The sequence below is a fragment of the Sciurus carolinensis genome, chromosome 9 (assembly GCF_902686445.1).
Source record: "Sciurus carolinensis chromosome 9, mSciCar1.2, whole genome shotgun sequence".
Classification (NCBI taxonomy): Eukaryota; Metazoa; Chordata; class Mammalia; order Rodentia; family Sciuridae; genus Sciurus; species Sciurus carolinensis.
The window spans coordinates 79,831,565-79,847,850 of record NC_062221.1 but is presented as its reverse complement, the minus strand read 5'-3'; the positions used below and the strand labels follow the sequence as shown (position 1 = coordinate 79,847,850).

At 38.0% G+C, this 16,286-nt stretch overlaps 1 protein-coding gene across 1 annotated transcript in view; it reads right to left on the bottom strand.

The window, feature by feature from the left end:
- Positions 1-16,286, bottom strand: part of LOC124992354 (cell surface glycoprotein CD200 receptor 4-like) — a 73,150-nt gene that overhangs the window by 12,061 nt on the left and 44,803 nt on the right. The window contains exons 2-5 of the mRNA XM_047563059.1: positions 5,696-5,966; positions 3,318-3,371; positions 1,439-1,759; positions 1,070-1,318 (exon numbers count right to left, since the gene is read on the bottom strand). Of these exons, the coding sequence (XP_047419015.1) occupies positions 1,070-1,318; positions 1,439-1,759; positions 3,318-3,371; positions 5,696-5,759 (688 nt within the window). The 5' untranslated portion in view covers positions 5,760-5,966. The remainder of the gene's footprint in view (positions 1-1,069; positions 1,319-1,438; positions 1,760-3,317; positions 3,372-5,695; positions 5,967-16,286) is intronic.

Below are 16,286 nucleotides of genomic sequence, written 5' to 3'. Positions count from 1 at the left end.
AAAAGAGACCTTAACCTATAAAGGATGTAGGGTACGCTCACTTCTTGGAACTTTAGAACATCAGCCATGGCCCCCTTCTCCCTCCCAGGAGATGTCTGTGTTATCACCTTTAAATATAACCTGCTTAATATGCTAAATCCTACTATAATTTTAGGATTAGCCTGCATGCTCTTCCTTATAATACTTGCAGTTCTTAAATATTTGTGGTCCATTTTCAACAAAAGAATCACAAGGGTTCAAGTCAATCAAGTTCTCCTGAAGGAATCCCTTGTACAAATTAATAAAAATGGGGGAAATATTGGGAGAAATCCTAGTTCTTGACTGGCAGCAGTGAACGTCTCAAGTGTGTAAGGAAAACTTGCAGGGAGGAGCATTCCGCTTCAGCTACCTAGGAAAGTAAACAACTGCCCCAAGTTGACTCAGTGTTACCAAGGGAACCTGTATAGGAACCTGGTGGTCTGATCCCCCGCGACACATTGCAATTGGGCAAGAAATCTATAAAATGTACAGCTGTTCCCACAATAAACGAGTTTGCAAGCTGCTCCCCACAAGCCTGCTTCCACCCAACTCCCAGAGTCTGGGTCTTGACTCCGCACCCTTATCCGGCATATGAGCTAACCTGGCACAAGAGAAACTACAATGTATACCTACAAATCGTCAATTTAAAAACAAGATATAACAGAAGGAAGACTAGTAGAGTAGAGGAAGGGTAACAGGAGGAGGGAGGAAAGGGAGAGGAAGAGGAAGCACTGGAGAATGAAATTTAAAAATTATATTTTAGGCATATATGATTATATAAAAATGAACCCCAATAATTATGTATAACTAGAATGCACTAAAAAACATTTTCAAAAACAAAAAAGGAGAATAAACTGCATTCTAAAATATGGTTTTTTAAAACAAATGTTTGTGACATTCTTTTAGACTCCTCTCTTTATTTGGGGGAGAGGTGAGTGATGAAATGGAAGCTGAAGAGAGAATCCTTGAATAAAATTTCACCCTATTTTCCTTCTTCACATAACTCCTTTAAAAGAATGTAAAAATCAAACAAAAAGCTAGAATTACTAACCAGGAAGCAGATCTGTGGATAGACTCCTGTTGCCAGTTGGGTGGGAGACAAAGCAGGTCACGGTGGACACGTTGCCATCTGGATAATGGCACGTACTCCTGGTGGTCACTGTGCCATTGACCCCGTCCTGTTTCTCAGGGGCACAATCCCCCTCTGGGGTCCAAAATATCTGTGCAGCTGGCCTGCCTGCAACTGCCTGGCACACCACGGTTCTATTCTTCTCTGGAAACACAGTCACTTCAGGGGGCACTGCAGAGGTGTAAGGGAAATCATGCTTCATTCTCAACACAGGGTATGGAACTTAGGGAGACATTTGATTCAGACACAAATCCAGTAACCCAATATATCAAAATATGTGACTTTCTTTACCTAACACTTGGAGGTGATAATTATGTTCGAAATTCCCATCAATTGTTGCCATTTGACACCTGTAATTCCCTTCATGAGAGACGACTACTGGATGGATCTGAAGGTGAGGACTCTGGTCAGGTCTGGAGGCCCAGGTGATTCTCCCATCAGTACAGTTGTTCTCCAAAGTCTCATTTGTTTCTCTCTTGTAGGAAATGCTGCACAAAGGCTTGTCTCTGAGGACTATTTGCCATGTTACAATCACCAACACTCTTGATGGTGGAATAAAAGGACAACAGAGCACAACCTTTGCACCTGTCTGCTCAGACAGTGAAGTATTAACTGGACACACACAAGGAGAATGAGAAAAGAAAACTTTGATCAAGAACTTTGTTTTCAATTTGTTCACAGCAGATTACATAAAGTTGTACTAGAACCTGGTTTCATTGGTAATGTTATTACAGACCTACACAATAAGTTAACATTCACAAAATATATAAAGTATTAAACGAAAAAAAATGTTGACCTATTTATTCTAATATTATTCATTACTATGGAAAGAATATGCATTATAAGAATGTGGGGATTAAATCAGGACTTTGATAAATAGAAAGAGACAAAAAAGAGAATTCTAGATAAAATGACAAAAACAGTGTCCTAAATCTAATGTTTTGGTAGTGAGCAATGTTGGATTAATCACACAATACATGCTTCTCAGTAAGAAAAGAAAACAGAATATTAGTTATGTGGTTGTCTCCCCTTGGGTTTTGATGGGTGCAAAAAAAAGTTGGTAGCATAAAATTGAATACTTGTCCCTCATGTTGACATTTAAGATAAACATAAATGTGGAAAGAATATGATACTTTCATTAGGAGTAACTCAGATGAAATTCAAGTTGAACTAGTTGGAAACGTATTTTTAGAGAATAACAGTCAGTGAAATCAACAAATATTAGTATGATCTGCTATTTTATCAGAATAATGATTACATAAAAATGAAAAATAATGATGCCCAGTGATAAGAGATGTTTACAAATATTTACTACAGGAGAAAGAGAAGTGTGCTGAATAAATTAAGTAAAAAAAAAAATTGTTCTTCTTTGGAAGTTTTTCATAAAAAGGATTTTATTGCAAAGCTGTGATATTATCATAGACTTTAGATAATTTTTTCATCTTTATTGTTTAGTCACACATATACTCACAGATAGTTCAGTTAAGAAATTTGATCACAAATTTTGCTTCCATATGTTCATTTGACTCCTTGTGTCCATCTTTTAAAGCAAAACTTGAACCCTGAGACCTACAAACATCTAACAGAATCTCACACTGCCCGAAAAACAGCATAAACTGTCCATGACTGAGAGTGGTTTGCCAAGAGGTGATTTCCTCAACCAATGCATCAGCCACCCAGCTCACCTGTAACAAAGGTGAGGTCAGTGACATCATCACTTCAACATGAGCAGAAGCAGCTACGGTGGAGGAAATCTTTTATGTGAATGAATCTTTCTTTCACAAAACTCTACAATCAATATCTGTCCTTTCCTGTTTCCTTGTCACTCTCTCTTTTGGGTACTCAAGTCCTTGCATTTCAGAGTCAAATAAAGATCATATGACTAGATGAAGAAAAAAGCAGGATTTGAACTCAGTCCTGACAGGAAGTTAAACCCATGCTCTTTCCACCATTCCAAATGGACAAAGGTGTAGAGGTAAGTGAGATTGTGCCTTGTTTAGGGAGCAGGTAGAGGTAGGGTCATTTGGGGTACCTCATACCACAGCAATGAGATCACCATATTCTAAAGCAAGACATGAGCTGGCCTGCAGTCAGACCATCAGTCACTGTTCCTAACAAAGTTCAGCTCTCCATCCCCTCAGTGCTGGCCCTCAATAAGGATGCATATTACCTTCTAGAGGAGATAATGCCGTCTGCTTTTCATCCATGCATGGACTACTTGAATCTAGAGAATATTTAAAGAAAAGTAGACAAAATCAATTTTATATGCTCAAATAGAGTAGAAGCCAGTATTTCTCCAGAGTCTCATTCAACATGAGAGACAGTCAGTAAACCATAGCTGAAATTACACAAAACTCATTGCAAAACAGAAATTAGAAGTTATTTCACTAGTAATAAAAGTATGTTTATATGTTGAAAATTATATTCATAATATATTAATCTGTGATTTCTTATTTATGAGACACCTCATTTTGTCAATGCTTTTATATAAGGTAATGAATGCTGTCCCCCTTCTTCCACCCCAACTCCTCTAGCTAGAGGGATTGACATGGTGTGGGCACCTAACTGTATTTGCCACTCCCTAATTAAAGTTGTATGGTCCAATGGTGAGAACCTCACCTAGATAGACAAGGCAGAGCCTCTTCTCACAGATTTTAGAATCATAATTGAGAAGAATTCATTTACGTCTCTTCTCTTCCTATTCTTTCTAATTTAAAAGGAAAAAGGGGGATGATGTGAAATCAGAGGAAGGGACAAAGATGGGAGTCCTTATCTACTTCAACTTTCTAATTTCATAGTTCCTAAGACGCTTGGGTGATATCAAATTTTTTCCCATCAAAATAGTCCTAAACACTTTCAAACATGATTACTGAAAACTTGCTTTATTGTGCGTGTGTTTAAAAAAAAAAAAAAAAAAAAAAAAAAAAAAAGAGTATGAGGTGCAGGAGTGGGAAATTCAAGTTATTTTGTTATTATATGGTACTCGTATTAACCATGAAGCAAAATACTTGTGAAATATACTTATGAAAGTGTATTCAGGTTAGTTGTAAATGCAGATTGTAAACTCTAGGGCAACTACTAAATGTAAAAATAGAAACATATTAGGTATACTAAGAAAGGAGAGAAAATAGAATTATTAAAAATGATCCACTAAAACAATAAAAGGGAGACAGTATAAAACAAAAATAGGAAAGAGGGCAACAAAAGGAAAACAGTAGAAACTATAGTAGATGTTAAGACAAATACATCAGTGATCAGTCTGAATATCAATGATCTAAATGCACCAATTAAAAGAAAATTTTCAGTATGGATAAAAAAGCAATACCCAAATATACGACATCTGCATGAAATTCACTTAAATATAAGGATCAACATAGTTTAAAAATAAAGGGGAGAAACAAGATTATTATGATAATTCTAATAAGAGAAACAGTGAATAGTTATATTAATTTGGACAGAAAAATTTGAACAAGGAAAAGTATCAGAGTGAAAAACAGGCATTGTCTGATCAATTCTCCAAGAAGACATAGCAATTCTTAACATGTGTATCTAACAACAGAGTGTCAAAATGTGCAGGACTAAAACTGATATAACTTCAAGGAGAAATCAAAATGGACAGAACCAACAGGCATAAGATTGGGATGGGCATTTCTGAACTCAACCACCCCATCAATCAGCTGGGTATAACTGACATCTCTAGACTACTTTCAACAACTAAGGAATATATATTCTGTTTTTAACAGTGTTTTTAATTAGTGTTTTGTGGATATACAAGATGGTGAGATTCATAGTGGTATATTCATATATGTACACAGGAAAATTAGGTCAGATTCATTTCACTGTTCTTTCCTTATCCCATCCCTCCTCCCTTTATATCACCCAGCAATCTACTTCTGGCTATATGTCCAAATGATTTGAAATACATATGTTAAGAGATCTGCACTATTCTGCTCATTTCAGCATTATTCACAATAGCCAAGGTATACAAGTACTTAAATGTCCATCACTGGGTGAATGGATTAAAAAAGTGGGGCGCACACACACACGCACACACGCACACACACACAACAGAATACTATGCACCCTTTAAAAAGAAGGAAATTTGACATTCATGACAACAGGGATGGAAGTGCTAAGTGAATTTATTATGCTAAATGAAATAAGTCATACACAGGAAAATGAATAGTATATGATCTCACTTTTATGTAGAATCTAAAAATGTAGGCCTCATTGGAACAAAGAGTAAAAAACTGGTTACCAGAGACTGGAAGTTTGTGGGAGAACAGTAAAAGGGAAGGTGTTGGTCCAAGCGTACAAAGTTTTAATTAGACCGGAGGAATAAGTTTTAGTGACCTACTGTACTTCCTGGTGACCACAGTTAGTGCATCACTGGAATAAGATATATCAGAAGTGTGCTAGATAGTGCACAAGTTTATCACTGCTACAGAACAATTCAAACAGCATCTTACGAGGGAATCAAGAATCCTCATCACTATTTAAAGATAGTTTTTTTTTTTTTTTTCAAAAATGTAAGAATGTCACACTTACCAGGTACCATGATAATGATGGAGATCAGTAATCTCAAAGCCAAAGTACTCCCCAAAGTGTGCATTTGGAGTGGTGTTCTACTTAAACACAAAACTACTGTCAATCAATCACTGGGCTCATTGAAAGAAACTCTTCCTCCTGGTCACTTCTGTTTACTCTCAGTTCAGCAGAATTTTGTCATTCTCCTTATTATTTTGCTTATCTTTATCTTCATTTCCTTTCTGTATGATTTTAGCAGATTAGTCATGGGAAGGAAATACAGTGAGTTTTGCTGAATGAAAAAGGAAAAAAGCCAAGAATCATTCATTCTCCCATAGCAACAAAGTAACAAAATAAATTACATGGCAGTTTATGAGATAGGGAAAGTCAGTGAAATGAATCTGACCTAACTTTCCTATGTACATTTGTGAATATACCACAGTGAATCTCACCATCATGTACATCCATAAGACACTAATTTTTAAAAACTGATTATTAATTTATTTATTAAAAATAAATTACATAGCAATTTATTTTATTTTTAGTGATGCATTATAATTATAAAAAGAGTGAGATTCCTTATATTTGTATATGCACATAGTATGATTGGTCAATTTCATTTTAAAAGTAGCATTATTTAAAGTATAAATTATATATGGTAAAATGCACAGATAGAGTACACCTTGATGAATTTGTACATATATATACACCCACATAAACATTTTCAAAACCAAGGTAGCACTCATTTTCATTACTCAAAATTTCATTTATGCTTTCTTACTATTTTTTTAATTTTTTTATTTGTTCTTTTTAGATATACATGACAGTAGAGTGTATTTTGGCATATTAAACACACATGGAGTATTTATAACTTATTCTGTTCAATATTCTTTCACCAGATGTCAACACTACTCTAATTTATATCACCATTGATTCTTCTTTTTTTTTTAATGGTGTTAGAAATTGAATCCAGGGCCTCACGGATGCTAGGCAATTCTCTACTACAAAGCTACAAACCCAACCCCACACTATTGACTCATTTTGCTGGTTTTTAGATTCACATACATAAAATTCTTTACATAGTTCAAGTTTAAATGCTATGTAATAGGGTTTTCTAAATGAATATACTATAATTTACTTATCAATATATCTGTGGGTTTGGATGATTCCAGTTTAAGGCTAACAGATATAGCTTCTATGAACATTCATGCTTTACATGTTGTTTGGTCTATGTACACACTCATTTTCTAGGGTATATACCTAACAGTAAAATTGATGGGTCATGCCAAGGTAATGAAGAAAAAGAGAGAGAAAATGTAAATTACTAAAATTCATGATGAAAAAGGAAATATCACCTTGAACATTATTGAAATACAGACGATAATCAAAAACTACTTTGAAAATCTATACTCCAATAAAATAGAAAATCATAAAGACATCTACAAATTTCTAGAGACATATGACTCAAATTGAATCAGGAGAATTGAGACAATTTCAACAAATCAATTTCAAGCAATGAAATTGAAGATGCCATCAAAAGTCTACCAACCAAGAAAAGCCCAAGACCAGATGTCTTCTCAGCTGTTCCACCAGATCTTCAGAAAAGAACTTACACCAGTACTTCTCAAATTATTCCATGAAACAGAAAAGAGGGAACCCTTCCAAACTCATTCTATGAAGCTAGTGTCACTCTGATACCAAAACCAAAGACACATCAAAGAAAGAAAACTTCAGACTAACATCCCTGATGTACATAGGTGCAAAAATTCTTAATAAAATACTGGCAAATTGCATACAAAAGCATATTTAAAAAATAGTGTACCATGATCAAGTGGGGTTCTTTCCAAGGTTGGCTCAACATATGAAAATTAATACACATAATTCATCACAAAAATAGACTTAAAGACAAGAATCACATGATTATCTCAATATATGCAAAAAAGCATTTGACAAAATACAGTACCCCTTCATGCTTGAAACATTAGAAAAACTATAGATAATAGGAATACTCCTCAACTTTGCAAAAGCTGTATATGCTAAACCCAAGGTCAACATCATTCTAAATGGAGAAAAGTCGAAAGCATTCCCTTTAAAAACTGGAGCAAGACAGGGATGCACTCTTTCACCACTCCTATTCAACATAATTCTTGAAACCCTAGCCAGAGCAATTAGACAAAAGAAAGAAATTAAAATGATACAAATAGGAAAAAAAGAACTCAAATTATCTCTATTTGCCAATGATACGATTCTATATTTAGAAGACAAAAATTCCACCATAAAGCTTCTTGAACTCATAAATGAATTCAGCAAAGTAGCAAGATATAAAATTAACACCTATAAATCACTTGCACTCCTATACACTGATGACAAATCAGCTGAAAGAGAAATCAGGAAAATTATCCTGTTCACAACAGTCTCAACAATCTCAAAAAAAAAAAAAAAAAAAAAAAACAGAAAAGAAACATTTGGGACTCAATCTAACAAAAGAGGTGAAAGAGCTCTACAATGAAAACTACAGAACACTAAAGAAAGTAATTGAAAAAGACCTTAGAAAAATGGAAAGATATCTTATGCTCTTGGATTGACAGAATTAATATTGTCAAAATGGCCAAACTACCAAAAGTGTTACACAGATTTAATGCAATTTCTATTAAAATCCCAATAACATTCTTTACAGAAGTAGAAAAGGCAGTCATTAAATTTATTTGGGAAAAAAAGAGGTCCAGAATAGTCAAAACAATCCATAGTGAGAAAAGTGATGCAGGAGGCATTGCAATACCAGACTTTAAGAGCTATAGTAATGAAAATGCCATAGTATTAGCAGGAAAACAGACATGAAGACCAGTGGGACAGAATAGAAGACACAGAGACATACATAAATACAGTTATCTCATCCTAGAGAGAGGTGACATAAACATACATTGGAGAAAGATGGCCTATTTAACAAAGGGTGCTAGGAAAACTGGAAATCCATATGTAATAGATTGAAATTGAACCCCTATTTCACAGCCTGCACAAAAATCAACTCACAGTGGGTCAAGGACCTAGGCATTAGACCAGAGACTCTGCACTTTCTAGAAGAAAAAGTAGACCCAATTCTCCATCATGTCTGTTCGGGAATGGACTTCCTCAATAAGACTCCTAAAGCACAAGAAGTAAAATCAACACTCAATACATGGGATGGTATCAAACTGAAAACCTTCACAGCAAAGGAAACAATCAAGAATGTGAAGAGAGCCTACAGAATGGAGGAAAATCTTAGTCACCTGCACCTCAGATAGAACATTAATCTCCAGGACATACAAAGTACTCAAAAAATTTAACACCAAAAAAAAAAAAAAAAAAAAAAAAAAACCTGAAAAAAAAAAATCAATAACTGGTCAAAGGAACTGAACAGGTGCTTCACAGAAGAGGAAATACAAATGGTCAAAAAATATTATGTAAATATAAAAAATAATTTAAATAAATACATTTTGTCATTTCTATCTAAAAAGAACAAATAAAAGAAAAAAGTGAAAAAAAATTTTATGAAAATATATTCAACATCTCTAGCAATTAGAGAAATGCAAATTAAAACTACGTGGAGATCCCATCTCGCTCCAGTCAGAATGGCAATAATTAAGAATATAAGTAGCAATAAATGTTGGCGAGGATGTGGGGAAAAATGTTCACTCATTTGGTGTGACTGCAAATTTATGCAACCACTCTGAAAGCAATATGGGGATTCCTTAGAAAACTTAGAATGGATCCAGTTATCCCACTCCTCAGTTTATACCCAAAAGACTTAAAATCAGTATTCTACAGTAACACAGCCACATCAATGTTTATAGCAGTTCAATTCACAATAACCAAGCTATGGAGTCAACTTAGGTGCTCTTCAACAGATGAATGGATAAACAAAATGTGTTATATATACACAATGGAATATTACTCAGCCACAAAGAAGAATGAAATTAAGGCACTTACCAGTAAATGGATGGATTTGGAGACTATAATGCTAAAATAAGCTAGTCCCAAAAAACAAAGGCCAAATGTTCTCTCTGTTATGTGGATGCTAACCCACAGTAGGAAGGGTAGGGAGGAGAATAACAGAATTTCATTGATTTGACAAAGGGAAATGAAGAAAAGGGACAGGAAATGGGAATAAGAACGATGATAGAATAAATAATCTCATTTTCCTTTGCTTCTAAATGAATGCACTACCAGTATAACTCCACATTATGTACAACCACAAGAATGGAATCCTAATTGGAATAGGTTGTGTTCCATGTATGTGTAATAGTCAAAATACACTCTACTGTCTTGTATATCTAAAAATAACAAATAGAAAAATAAAGCAAAGCGCAATAAAAAAAAATGATGGGTCACAGGAAAGCTGTATGTATGGTTTTAATAAATACTTCCTGTCATGAGTCAAATTGCCTGTTCTTATATTGAAGTTCTAACCCAAATACCTCAGAATATGATCTTATTTGGAAATGGCATCATTGCAAATATATTTGTTAAGATGAAATCTATTGGAGTCAGCCTGGACCAAGTCCAAGATGACCGAAGGCCTTATAAAGAGAAGAAAATTAGGCATAACCATGCACACAGGGAAAGAAGCATGTGAGGTGAAGGCAGAGATCAGGGTGATACTTTGTCTATAAGCTAACAAAAGTGCCAAAGACTGTCAGCGTAACACCTGAGACTAGAAGAGAGACAAGGAATTGATTCTTCCTTTGTGCTTTATAGTATTTAAAGACTAATTTGACAAAAAGTCATAACACAAAGACAGTTGGATAAATGAAGGGCAGAACTTTTGTTACTTATAGCTACAAATAAGAGAAGTCTGCCATGAAGTTCTACACAGGGGTTCCACCTGAAGATAGGATTACCACAAGCTGAAGCTACAGAGGACAACTAATATATGGCAAGCTAGAGAGAGGGGACTAGGTCTTCATGGCTTCTTGTACAGTGAATAATTTGAATAATCTCATGAGATCTGGGGTAGCTGCATATGGGGCTGTTGCTAGTTTTCTGACAGCTGTTTCTGGAACAATTAGGGTGGCTGCCCAATGATCTGGAATGTGAAAGTTCACACAAGGGAGGTGGTTGAGGCATGGACGTATATCAATCAGGTACTCGAGGAGGGAAACTAACCAGCCTCTTGTCAAGGCCTTGAAATTGGAGCTAGATGATGTATTAGAGGAAGTCTGAGTTTCCACTTGCTCCACTACTTGAGGTTCAAGCAGCAGGTGTACTTCTTCCCAGAAAGTTGGGAGAAAGAGGAAATTCACTGAAATTCAATATCATACAGTGAGGGTGTCATAGAAACACAGAAATTCAGGTGCATTGCACACAGAACGAGGAAGAATACATTGGAGCCAGGCCAGTTGCAGCACCATTACCAGTTCACCAGAGAGAGGAGGGTTAACACAAAGAGAGAAACACGATGGACAAATTTGGCATGGAACAACCTATAGAATGGAAAACAGTTTGAACTTAGCTGATCTCAAGCCTGTACAGCAAACTGGTCTTTGAAAATTACTGTTTCTCAACTGGCAAAAGGAGAGCTGAGATGGCAAGCCATCATGAAGAGCCCAGCCTGCAACTTGCTGCTATGAGAACTCAGGAGATCATAGCAAATATTGCCACACTGTCCTGGCAAGCACCTACCTTGAGGCCTAGGGTGTACCTAGAAGAACATAATATAAACAGGCGCAAACAGAATATTGTACCCAGGAGGACTCAATTCAGAGATACGGAGGGGTGCAACTCACTTTCCCTTTGAATCTGGTGGCTCACATGACCAGCTGAAGAGAGTCAAAAGACTGAACAGGCAGGCATGAATACACCGAGGGATGAATTTGCGAAGGCCACTTTGGTGGGCAGCAGAGTGTGAGAGATCTGTGGACACTTGGCTTCCCTGACCTTCAAGTAGAAGTCTTGGTGGACTCTTGAAATCCAAACACCCTGGGGAGATTGGCATCTGCCTGGTATTAGGGGTGCATTGACCTAATCTTTCTAGAGCAGATACTACCTAAGGAAGTTCCAAAAGCTTGTTTCTAGCAAAACCCATGCCACCAGAACTCCCCACTTAGACCTCTGAAGCAGTCCCACCCTCAAAGTGTATCAGTCCAGTTTGTTCAGACAAAATTCCAATCAACTACTTCTCATCCTGTCCTACCTTAACTGGTGAGAAGGGAAGCTGAAAGCTATTTCAACCAGCCTCAGTTTAGGCCATGGCAGCTGGCACCTCAGTGAACAACACAAAAAAAAAAAGGATTTGAAAAACCTCCGCCCTTGCTCTAAGGGGTACACAACCCAGGAAGAAATGGAAAGGAAAGTCAGGAATAGGCAATGATCATCCAGCCTCCTTGACAGTTTTGACCAATTCAGTGACAACTTCTTCATTTTCATTGAGTCTTTTTTCCATGTTGGTGGTGGTGGCGGAGGTGTGTATGTGTGCATTTATGCTGTGCTGAATGGTTTGTGGATATATATACATTTACATATTTCTTTATTTTTTCTCATTTTTAGCATTTTTTAATGATTGCTGTTTTTCTTTGTCTTGTCTTTCGAAGGGTAAGTTTTTTGTTTATTTTGTTTTTATTTGTGTTTATTTCTATTGTTTCTTCTTCCTATAATAGCCAAATTCTCCTCTTTCTCTCTCTCTTTACTTACTTTTTCTTTTATTTATTTTTCTCTTTCTTTTTATTAACCCTCACTTGCCACATCTTTTCTGCTTTTTCGCTGTTCAAATTTTGAACATGCTCAACTTTTCCTTACCTTCCTATCAAACTTTATTTTCTCTTAATGAACTGTATTTTTTATCTTTTAGAATTATTTGGTTTATATAATTTCTGCCCCCACCATTCATGTTGCTGAATTTACTGTGGATGGTGTAGTTGACACCTGAAGTTTACTCTAACCCAGATCTAGTTCACAGCTAATTATTGTTCTTGATTTTGGCAGGTGCTGATCCCACTATTTCTGTTTCTATGGTAATTAGTGTTGTATAAGTCATAGTAGGCACCAGATATTTATTTTAATGCTGTACATTTTTTGCTTCTATTGTTGCTATTATTTGTTTTATCCTTTTCTGGGAAGTGCTAGAAAACTACTGGGACACCAGAAATTCACAGGGTAGAATCTTTGCTACTGAGCTAAAAACCAGCTAACAAAGAGTGCACCTGCTTGCTCCACACATCTCCACACATAAACTAAACATGCTGAAACTTCAATGATACTTTTTTTTCCTTAGGTAGCAGGGATTGAACCCAAGGGTGTTAAAACACTGAGTCACATTCCCAGCCTTTTTTGTTGTTGTAGTTGTTGCTCTAGAGACAGGGTCTCACTAAGTTGTTTAAGGCCCTGCTAAGTTGCTGAGGGTGGCTTTGAAAATGAGATCCCTTCACCTCAGCCTCCTGAGTTGTTGGGATTACAGATGTGCACCATTATGCCTGGTTTCAATGATACTTTAAAACAAAAAATGGAAAAGACCAAAACCTCAAACTAATAAACAGATCCCAAGTAGGAACAACAGGGGGACCCTCAGGACCCATTCATGGACATCCTCTCCTACTATAGCAAAATCAGAGAATTAACACAAAGACTGTGGACATCACACCTATGAGGGATCTCAATACAGAGCATTCACATGCCCTTTTAGAATATACAGAGTTCTTAAGTGAAAAACAGTCATAGACGGTGTACTCCACATAATCCTGCTATGTACAACACAATTGCCAGATCTACAAGAATAATACCACTCTTTTTAGAGACTACAGGGAAAGTGGAATTCTCAACCCTGACAAAAATACACACTTTTAACAAAATACACTTATCATAACCAAAGAACTAGCATAGAAACTATACTACAAAACCCATTTGGAAATACATTAAAAATTTCGCAAAAACCTGACATCCCAGAACACTTTGGCACGACAAGGTTGTGCCCTAAAATGGCCCACTGCTTTAGTCAGCTTTTTTGCTGCTGTGACTAAATGACCAGACCAGCACAACCATAGAGGAGGAAGAGTTTATTTGAGGATTCACAATTTCAGAAGTCTTAGTCCATAGATAGCTGGCTCCATTCCTCAGGGCTCCAGGTGAGACGGGAACACCATGGCAGGAGAGTATGACAGAGAGAAGCAGCTTACAGGGTGATCAGGAAGCAGAGAAAGAGAGAGACTCCACATGCCAGATACAATATACCTCATATCCATGCCCCCAGTGAATCACTTCCTCCAGCCACACCCCACCTTCCTCCAGTTACCACTCAGTTAATCCCATCAAGGATTAATTTGATGGTTAGGTTAAGGCTACAACCCAATCATTTCTCCTCCAAACCTATCTCATTATCTCACACTTGAGTTTTGGTGGTTACCACATCTAAACATAACAACCACACATAAGAGTGGAAGAGAAATCCATCCCCAGAAATGCATAAAACTCAACACAGGAACACAAAATACATGAAAAACAAGGTAACATGACAACTCCTAAAGTTCTTAATTCGACAAGTCCCCGAGCCAACGGAGAGCTTCAATCCGCAAACAGCCTCTGGGATCAGGGCAGGGTAGCCAGGGACTTCTCCAGGCGACTCTGCCCACCCCGGCCACAGGCTCTTTCCACGGGGCGATCCAAGATGGTGGACTAGAGGGTGACTGCATCTCCAGTGGCTCCAGATCCCAGGAGTTAAGAAGGGGAGGCATTGAGGACTCGGACTAAAATAGAGCCACGGGTAAGTCTGCCCACTGGGTAAAACTCGGCCCGGGTGGCAGGCCCAGATAGAGGTGGCTTATCGGAGCAGGACAGGGCAGCTAGAGTCATCCACAGGCAGCCCTGCGCACTCCAGCAGTGGGCCCCTCCCACACAGCCAGCTTCTCCAGGTTCTCGGAGCAGGCCCCCTAGTGAGAGCCTTTCTGATCAGAACAAGCTCCAAGTCCCAGAGCCAACGCGGCGTGCTCCAGCCCGCAAGTGGTTTCAGGGACCAGGACAGGGCAGCCAGAGACTTACCCAAGCAGCCCGGCCCCCTACGGAGGGCCCCTGCCTTTCAAGGCTAGCTTCTCGGAGCAGACCACCCAGTGAGAGCCTTTCTACATAGAGCCAGCCACAAGTCCCCGAGCCAACGGAGAGCTTCGATCCGCAAGCAGCCTCTGGGATCAGGGCAGGGCAGCCAGAGACTTCTCCAGGCGGCTCTGCCCACTCCGGCCACAGGCTCTTTCCACGGGGCGATCCAAGATGGGAGACTACAGGGTGACTGCATCTCCAGTCGCTCCAGAACCCAGGACTCAAGAAGGGGAGGCAATGAGAGACTTGGACAATAATAGAGTCATGGGGTGAGTCTCCCCCACTGGGCGAAACTTGGCCTGGGCGGCAGGCACAGATAGGAGTGGCTTATCAGAGCAGGACAGGGCAGCTAGAGTCTTCCCCAGGTAGCCTTCCACACTCAGGCGGTGGGCTCCTCACACATGGCCAGCCACACGGTGCAGGCCCCCAGTGAGAGCCTTTCCGCACAGAGGCAGCTCCAAGCCCTGGAACCAGTAGGGGGCTAGGAGCAGCTTTCTTCGGAAGCACTGCATTATCAAGTTCCTCCAAGACTTCAGGCTACTGAAGGCTGGGAGGTGATACACTGGAAATCTACCGGGACACTATAAGCCAATAGAGGAAATCTGCAATATCTCAGGGTCCCACTGACAGCTGACCAATATGAGAAAAAAAGGGAAGAAAATGTTCCAAACAAACCTAGATACTACACCAATAAAACCCAATGACAGCACAGCAGAAGAAATGTCAGAAAGGGAGTTCAGAATGTACATAATTAAAACAATCAGGGAAGCAAATGAGGAGATGAAAGAGCAAATGCGGGCATTGAAGGAGGAGATGAAAGAGCAAAAGCAGGCATTAAATGATCACACCAATCAACAGTTAAAAGACCAAATATGGGAAGCAAGAGATCATTTCAATAAAGAGTTAGAGATACTGGAAAAAAAAAAAACAAACAGAAATCCTTGAAATGAAGGAAATAATAAACCAAGTTAAAAACTCCATAGAAAGCATAACCAATAGGATAGAACACCTGGAAGACAGAACCTCAGACATTGAAGACAAATTATTTAATCTTGAAAGCAAAGTTGGCCAAAGAAGATGATAAGAAATCATGAACAGAATCTACAAGAATTATGGGATATCATGAAAAGGCCAAATTTAAGAATTATTGGGATTGAGGAAGGCTTAGAGAAACAAACCAAAGGAATGAACAATCTATTCAATGAAATAATATCAGAAAATTTCCCAAATCTGAAGAATGAAATGGAAAACCACGTAAAAGAGGCTTATAGGACTCCAAATATACAAAATTACAACAGACCCACACCAAGGCACATTATTATGAAAATACCGAACATACAAAATAAAGACAGAATTTTAAAGGCCGCGAGAGAAAAGAACCAAATTACATTCAGAGGGAAACCAATAAGAATATCAGCAGATTTTTCAATCCAGACCCTAAAAGCTAGAAGGGCCTGGAACAACATTTACCAAGCCCTGAAAGAAAACGGATGCCAACCAAGAATCTTATACCCAGCAAAACTTACCTTCAAATTTGACGATGAAATAAGATCCT